The 8,770-nt window shown below is 47.0% G+C and overlaps 1 protein-coding gene across 1 annotated transcript in view; it reads right to left on the reverse strand.

The window, feature by feature from the left end:
* LOC104539547 (vitamin D3 hydroxylase-associated protein-like) overlaps nt 1-8,770 on the reverse strand; it is an 11,272-nt gene that overhangs the window by 2,408 nt on the left and 94 nt on the right. The window contains 12 exon segments of the mRNA XM_010183110.1: nt 1,329-1,368; nt 2,009-2,052; nt 2,616-2,715; nt 3,349-3,446; nt 4,209-4,334; nt 5,198-5,322; nt 5,444-5,484; nt 6,050-6,256; nt 6,585-6,718; nt 7,066-7,209; nt 7,546-7,659; nt 8,635-8,770. The exon segment at nt 8,635-8,770 is cut by the window's right edge and continues 11 nt beyond it. Coding sequence (XP_010181412.1) covers nt 1,329-1,368; nt 2,009-2,052; nt 2,616-2,715; nt 3,349-3,446; nt 4,209-4,334; nt 5,198-5,322; nt 5,444-5,484; nt 6,050-6,256; nt 6,585-6,718; nt 7,066-7,209; nt 7,546-7,659; nt 8,635-8,770 — 1,309 coding nt within the window.

Below are 8,770 nucleotides of genomic sequence, written 5' to 3' on the forward strand. Positions count from 1 at the left end.
AGTTCAATGCATGTGATGGGTTTCCAGGAAACAGTCAGTGTAGCTAACCTGATTTTTGGTTTGTTTTTTTCTGAGAGAAAAGCTGGTCGCTGGCCAAAAGCTTTGAATCAGCTCTTGTTCGCAGCTGATGAAAAAAATGTGAATATGCTTCCACTGAAGAAAAACAATTCTGAATATCTTTGAGTCCAAAAGACTTTTTAAAAAGTTTTCTTTTTGTTTGGGTTTTGGTGGATTTTTTTTTTGTTTGGTCTGTTTTTTTGTTTGTTTGATTTGGATTTTTTCAGGAACAGAGGAATCTGTTTTCACCTAAAAAAGAAAACCCCAAACCCACTTCCTTCCAAACACCCCCATCACCCCAGTGACCAGGCAGGTTTGCAGCTTTCCCTCTTCCCTATAATCCACCAGACTCTCTGCAAGCCACTGTGCACGTCCCTCGAGTGACTGGCACTGATCGAGGCTTCATGGTGCAGGCTGGGGGCATGTTTCTTTTTGGAGAGGGTGTGAGGGTGTCCCAGGAAACACAGATCCTGCCTTGTGGGAGGAAACCAAAACAGCTCAGCTCCTTCAGCCTTGCAAAACACCAGCTGGAAGGTGATACGATTGCTCTCTATAAATAGATCAAGGAGGAGAGCGGCAGGGGAAATAGCAGAGAGGAGAGGCGCTATTTAAGCTCAAGGGCAGGAATAAAATGAGGGTAAACTGGAAGTGAATAAACAGCACGGGAAATCCAAAAGTTTCCAACCATCAGGGCAGGGAGGAGAGGAGCTGGCCAATAAACACAAATGCAAACTTATTAAAACTGAACTGGTTTTAAAGAGGAACCTGACCAGTTTGTGGGCAGCACTGGACAAAGTTGTCCAGGAGAATCCATGTTCCTGATCCCAAACAAGTTTATACAAAATCAACCTAGGCCAAAGAGTTCACAACCACAATTTTTGACTCTGAAGGTCTCTGCTTGATTGTTCAAGCACGGTGTTAGTTGGAGACTGAAATGAAGTATTTGCTTCAAGAGACAGGAAGAAGGAAAGAATAAAGCCTCATCTTTAGTGGCTGTTCTTATGCTATTTCTGCTTAGAAAATGCAGGACAAAGCATAATCTTTCTTCCCCATCCTCCAGTAAGTAGAGATTTCCACATGAACATCTATTTCCTGGAACTCTTACCACTTCTTGCAAAGCTTCACTTTCAAAGAAAAGCCTGGCTGCTTTATTTCCACGTGATCCATTTCCAACCACAAGTCCATCACGGAGCTCAAAGCATTCACTTAGAAACTTTAGGGATCTCTCACTATATTTAGTAAGGAAACAAAGGAAAAAAAAATCAACTTACCGCCACTGCTCCATGCTGACCCCAGAGGCTTTTGGCAGACCTGGAAAGGGAGCAGAATTAAGCAGCTTTTGAACTGTGGCAACAGAAAGCAATTAACAAAATCTACAGACAGCCCATCATTACAGAAACCACATGAGTCATGAACAAGCTGTAGCATCACCCAGCTGGTTCCACTGGGTTCACATGTGCTTACAGGAACATCAAAAGAGCTTATGATAAAAGCATGCCACCATGTCTAGGTGCTCTAGCTCCTTGACAGAGATCATGGCACTCCTCTAAATTCACTTCTTCCAGTTTGGTGTGTCTGTGTCTCTCTTGGAGCAGTAGGTACTTCACACCACACTGCACCCGCATGCAGAGGCCTGGCACACAATGCTCTGGGTACCAGAATCCACCTGATGGGGAAAGCAGCCCCTATCTCTCTGTGCTGTCCATGGTGACATCCTAGCCCTGCCACAATGAGAATCCTTGAGCTCTTAAAATAATCTCTGACTGCATAGCCCCAGATAATGCTGTGCTAAGGCCAGGTGGTGCTGAGGCAGCACATATTCACCTGGCTGAGCCTGTGCTGTGCAGCCCCATGATGGAGCTTGGCACAGTGAGCTGGCATCTACCTGCATGAACTGATGGACACAGCTGTGTGCATCCCTGTTCTCTAGAGCTACTTCAGTGCATCTTACCCCACTCCACAGAGAGCGTTGAGATCCCGAGCAATTCGTGGGTACTTTCAGAGGAAAGAAAAAAAACTTGGTATTAGTCAACAGTGCAGCTGAAATAGTTGGCTACCATGTGGTTGCATTTTGGGCACGCTTCTTGTCCTAGCAGAAGTGGCTCTGAAGAATAGGTATGGTTTCCAGCGAAGTGGTTATACTCCCACTTTAATTTATATATTTCATCACAACAACCCATGTCAGTAAGGCTCTAGACCACACTGCTAGCCCTGGAGAGCATCTCCTGGATGTAGGGATCCTGTTTAGATCCTTGCTAGTGATATCAATCTTCCTGAAGCCCATTGCTGGATGAGATGTATGGCTCATGGGTTCCTGATAATGGATCATATTTTGACCTTCCCAGGCAAAGCTCCCACAAAAGGCTGTCAGACCCACTTGATAAGTTCAGCCTGGGTTTAGAGATTAAATGTATAAGTGTATCTCAGTATCAAGCCCATCGGGCACTTAGTGTGAAACAGCAAAGCACTCCCAGAGAGCTGCTGTGAAACTTGCATGCAGAAACTTTCCCGCTTTCCAAATTTACTATAACACAGATGAGACACGTCCACACACTTACTATGGGCTTCAGAATGATAGCCAAGATCCTTTTCACCAGGACAGGAAGCCTATAAGTATTGAACTGGGATTTCAGGTTGGGATCCACAATATCTCCTTTGCTGGAAGAGCAGAGAGGGAAGAAGTCAGGACAAGCCAGGGCTACAACAACAGCAATGCTGCTTCCAAAGCAGGGTTTGTCTTAGAGGGGAGTTGCTAGAAGACAAAATCTGCCTGATTCAATCCTAAACACTGGACAAGAGCTGCTCATGTCATGTTTAGATGCTGAGGTGTAAGTGCTCGCTGCAAAAGTTGTAGAGAAATAAGTACTTTACTGCCAATGTTGTCAGTGCCATAAAGGCTCTGGAGTGACCCTGGGCATGTTTCACCCTGACGTGAGCAAGTGGCTGTGTGGGTGTTTCACCGCTAGACATGGCTAACCCACCACACTTCCATAGCAAGTTCTATAATGTGTGATATTTCCCATGTGCCATGGACTAATCGCACGGGTAAAACCAGTTGTCACAGCACTGCTGACACACGGTATCTTATTGCCCTACCATGTTATCTGTGCGGGTGAGCTGCTCTTGTAAACTTGATGATGCTCACGCTGAATTAAATCTTTCCAGAAGATTTCTTTCCTCTGCTGCTCATTATTCAGTTTACATCCACGAGAATACAAACACTCTGGGTGCAACCACTGGCTACACGGTGACAACTCTCATGGTCCACGTCGAAATGGGGGTTTAACTCACAAGCAGTCCACCAGGTGAGCAGCACCATCCGAGAAAAGCCCTCTGGTGAACAGCTCATCTATCACATAGTCGATCTTTGGCGGTGCAAAGGGAACAAGCTGCAAGAAAACCATCCCTGTTCAAAAGGCGACCAAGATGAATGATTCCTAGAGCCCTCTGTGACCCTCCCTGCCTCAATGGTGAGGTGAGTGGGAAGTGGTGAGAAGCTTAGGCCCCCCTTGCTGCTGCAGGACAGCAAGACCCCGTTTTCAAAGGGACCAGGGTTAGCAGCATCTGCTCATTGTCCCTTCCTGTCTCCAAGTCATTAACAAATGTTGTGACCTGGCACAGGCTCCACTTCTCCACACATTAGAGAATAATTTTTAGAGGTTTCAGAACACTAAGTATTCTTGATTAATTTGCATCGCTAAAATAGCTCCCACAAAGAAATCCCCATTGGTGGAATCACAGTTTAATTTAGGTTAGAAGAGATCCCAGGGGAACTGTTCCACCTCCCTCCACACTTATCCACCAAGAAATCTGCAAACTGCGTTTAACAGCTGAGGGATCCTGGAAACTGCTGTGAGTTTTATATTTATTGGAACACCAAACACGATAGTAAAAGCAGTGCTTTTGAAAAGTGGTGACTTGAAGATATCTGGAGGTGACTCTCCTGTCTGCTAGGCCAGGAATATAAGCAAGATTGCTTCAGGTTGCAACAAACTGTTGCATTTGTCTTCCTCTTCGTGATCCTTGCAGCAGGGAGGGATGGTCTCTGTTTTATGGGCCATAAAAGAAGAGATGGGAAGTGACTTCTCCAAACTCTGTGAGGAGCAGGATAACAGCTCCAGGCAACCACAGGCAGGAAAACAAAAACCCACCGTATGTCCTGCATCCTGGAGGAGCTTTCTTGTCTGCTGGACGGCCCGTTTCATGCTAGGTGTGGGCTGGAAGTAGCCATCTCCTTCATAATACCCAATCCGAAGTGGCTTTGAACTGGTGTAAACCTGCAAAAAGAGGAGTCATCACTTGCACACAAGATGTGCAAGATTGGACCATTCCCAGGGCTCAGGGAGGTAGCAACTGAGGTCTCCTGAGTTGGAGAAATGAAGAGAGCAGTAGGGCTGGTGGAAAGCAGTGTTGTCCAGAACACAGATCTGCACCAGTGGTCCCTGGTATGGTTCTTCTGACACCACCTGCTGCCACGTGAACATGTCCCACCTTTGAGATGGGTGTGATAGCACCTGTGCAGACCATGTGCCTGAGATGCCCGGCTATGGACAGAGTTCAGGAGTCTGTTCCTCTAGGGTAAGTGGCTGGTCTGTATTGTATTCTAGGACCTGAGCCAGAAAGACACGATCGGATGGTAGAAGCAGAGAGCTAATGGCAAAGGGCAATGATTTCTTAGGTCAGTGACTGTTAAATTATGCTCTCTAATTAAAGGTGTGAGGGATAAATTTCTCTGGACAGTAGAAATCACCTCCATTAGGGGTTGGGCCCAGATGGAGCTAACAAACTTATTTTGGACATTGCTGTGAAGGGAAGGGGTCAGTATGTGACAAATCTCATCAGGGCACGTGAACAGGGGCCTGCCAACCCTGCTGTGCAGTTGTTCCTGTGGTTGCTCATGCTGGATGTCCTCTCTTCAGGACACTTGCTTCTCTAGGTCCTTCACTACCTTGAGACATCAAACAGGAATCTCCCAAGATCTCACTTTGTTGCTGGGCCTTTGCCTAGACATAGGATTGCCTCTGAGCCTGCTTCTCTGGGTCCTTCACTACCTTGAGACATAAAACCAAACAGGAATCTCCCAAGATCTCACTTTGTTGCTGGGCCTTTGCCTAGACATAGGATTGCCTCTGAGCCTCACCTCCTCATCAAAGGGGATGGGGGGCACGGTGGGGTCCAGCCGGAACATCTCCTGACAGAGCAGCGCCTTCATGCAGAGAGCCAGGCTGTCCACATCTCTCGCCATTGGCCCCAGCATCCCTGTCACTGCAAGCACAAAGGTCCTGTCACATAACTAACAAAGCACATTTACTGGCACTTCAGCAATCAGAGGAGATGTAAGAAGCAAAGACTTGACAGTAGTAATATGTTATCTGGATGGACTTACCCGATTTCATCCCTATGATAGGAGAAACCACGCCCATTTTGCTAGGAACACAACGGGAGAAGCAGATTAGTAGCAGCTCTTGCCATAAGGTAAGTCACCATGCTGGGTTGTGGACTTGCCATTTGCCTCCAGTCAACATCTGGGAGGGCAAAAGGTCCTGCAAAGACCTGAACTTTATAGGTTAGGAAAACGTCCATGGTCTGTAAGGTGCTAGGGGCTAGAGACAGTTTTTATCATCACCTTTCCCTGGTGCATCTAATTCCTCATCTGTGAGCAAAATACCTCTGATAAACAGAAAACTCTTACAAGTAAAGCAAGAGCTAGAAAACATCTGAAAAAGAGATAATGACCCTGTAGTGTCTGCTTTCAGCTTCCTGGACAGGACTATTAAAAATTGAACAAGCCTTTGCTGTGTTAACAGATGGAGGTCATTACACGCCCTTAACAGAGCCCTTAGCCCTGCCTGACACAAGGAACCAGGCAGGTTAAGGTGACAATTTAAACCTACAGGAAACCACAGACATTACTACAAAGTCTGATGCACTGTGAGGGACACTTTGCAGCCTCTACAGTGGATGGAAAAAGAGAACAGACGTTGGGATGTACCTGATCCTGTTGCCTGTGGGTTTGAGCCCGCACAGCCCGCAGAAGCTGGACGGCAGGCGGATGCTGCCAGCTATGTCCGAGCCGATGCCCAGGATGGAGCCTCCTCCTGCGATCAGAGCTCCCTCTCCTCCCGAGGAGCCCCCAGGGCTCTTCTGGTGGTTGAGGGGGTGCAGGGTCTGGCCGAAGATGGGATTGCTGCAGTCGTAGCTGGGGAGAGGAAGATCAGCGGGTGAGTGAGGTACTTCTGTCCCTGCAAACCTTAAATACAGGGCACAGAGCATCTGTGCAGGGATGTGTGGAATTAATCACAGCAGGTAGAATCAGCATGAAGTAGATTTGTTGGGACAGCTGGATTTAAGAAGAAAGAGGCATCAAACATAAGAGAAATAATTTCACATTGAAATGAGAAAGCAATTGACTCAAAGTGCATGATTAGATTGGACAAGTGTGGGAGTTCGTGTGTGCAGGCCCACCCTGTCTCAGATAGCAAGAGTGACATTTCATAGCGTTTTCATGAGGGTGAACACATCATTACTTTATCATTGTCTGTGGGATGTTGGTTTTCACGAAGGGGATTGCCCCCTGGCTCTTCAGAACCTGGACAATGACGCTGTCTTCTTCCTTCACTTGGCCCAGAAACTTCACCATCCCTCCAGAGGAGACGTGGCCCTTGGGGATGGGAAACAAAGCTCTTTAGGTACCATGAAAGATGCTGTCTGGAGCTGTGACAGTGACAGACATAAGTCCTGATGGCTCCTGTGACAGAGTTCCCACCTAACTTTTCTCACAGGCGGAACAAGACCTGACTAGCCCAGGGAAAACCTGATCAGAGCAGGTTAGAAATTTCTGTAGAAAACACAATTTTTAGCAGGAAAAAAAAAGCAGGTTTGCTGGTCCCACAGTATTTGGTCCAGTAAATCCTTGTCTGAGGGAACTTGTAGCCAGTCCTGATGAGAATGGGACATCCTGGCCTGATCCCAGCCGCAGGCCAAGAAGCAGGGGAATTAAGGATGTACCTTGCAGTTAATGTGATCCTTGATGCTGATGGGAATGCCATAGAGCAGCCCCTTCTCCTTCTGCTGCTTCACTTTCTGGAGCTGATCCTCACAGCCTTGAATGAAGTCTATCACGCAGTTCACCTCCCGAGTCACCTCCAAAGCCTCTCCAGAACAGAGCAAGACAGACAAATAGATGGAAGGAAGGAAATAGTATATAAACTGAGTTTTCAAGCTGAAAATTCAAACTCCTTAAACCTCTGACATTCAATATTCAGACTTTACCTATAAACTGTAGATGTTTCTTGCTATGATAATCTTCTGGCTCTGGATCTGTTTTACTTACTCACCCACAAGCCACTCTTCAGCCACTCACAAATTGCGATCCCCAGCATTGCTGATTCTCTCAGCAAATGAGCTGTTTCTTAATTTGAAAGCCCCCTCTGCAGAAGAGCCTCACAGCATCTCTCCCGTCTCCCCAGCATTGGAGGTATCACTCACTTTGCCCATGTAGGAGTAAAGAACACTCTCTGGGGACAGGGACCCCTCCTTCAGCTTCTCTGCCAGCTCCATCATTGTCAGTGAGAGGATGTGTGCAGTCTGGGTGCCTGGGTTCTGCAAAGGGTAGGAAATTGGGTGCAGAGGGAATAAAATGACAGGAAAGGATGATGTTGAGGCTGCAGATACCCAATTCTAACATCTGCCCAGCAATGACCTTGAATGGAGAATTTTAGGAGATATTCCCTGTAGACATGCACACTGCCAACATAGCACTGCGTGTGCTGGAGTGGGGCTTTTGCTGACAGGGAATTTGCTGAGTCTTGGTTCGTAAAACCAGAACGAAAGCAGGCAGAAAACTGCTTCTTGACTGGAGAATTGCACGAACCCGTAAGAGAGGTTTGACCTGTTTCTGTTTGCTCTCCTGCAGGGCTTCATCCCCCTTTGAACTCACAGGCAATGTGTTAAACAGCAATTCAATCAGCTAAAGTTTTACAAAATTTATCATTAACACAGGAAAAAAGCACTGGGGCTGTTTGCAACCTCCCTCCCTAGGAAAAGCATAGCAATAGGTATTTACTAGGGGTTTAAGACAAATCCCAAATCCAAGGACCTGACATCCTAAAATCCAGGTGCTTCTTTACCCAAGTGTGGGCAGGTTTTTGGTCACTGATTTGCAGATGTTGGAAGCTCCCCCTTTCTTTGAGGATGATGAGGTGGACAGGTTTCTATGGAGGGGCAGAGGTGAGGAGGACAGGAGCAGAAAGGCTTGGCAGCTGGGATGGATGAGGAGAAAAAGGGCATGAGGAGATCTGGGGTGGTGGTCTGATTCAGAGGATCCGAAACTCCGATTCATCTTTCACCCTCAGGATTCCCTCAACTGGTATGTATTAAGAAATACTTCCTTTACGCTGCCTTTACAGGAGGTTTTGAGAGACAACAGGGGTGGTGACCCTCACAATAACTGGTGATGATCCAAAGCATACACATGTCCTGACCACCATTCAAAGAGAGACTGATCAGGACTCTCCCATTTCTTTGGTTATCCAAAATACAATCCCTCACTCCCATACACGCTTTCCCCCAAATTACCTCTTGCTTAAACCTGCGAGCTGCCTTCTCCATTTGCTCCAGGGCCAGATCCCTTGTCCTCCTCGCCTCCTCCATCTTCTCCTGGATCTGCCTATGTCCCAGCCATTTCAGTAGCACAACGGCCACGGCTGAACCG

This window comes from Mesitornis unicolor, unplaced genomic scaffold (assembly GCF_000695765.1).
Source record: "Mesitornis unicolor isolate BGI_N332 unplaced genomic scaffold, ASM69576v1 scaffold2064, whole genome shotgun sequence".
Lineage (NCBI taxonomy): Eukaryota > Metazoa > Chordata > Aves > Mesitornithiformes > Mesitornithidae > Mesitornis > Mesitornis unicolor.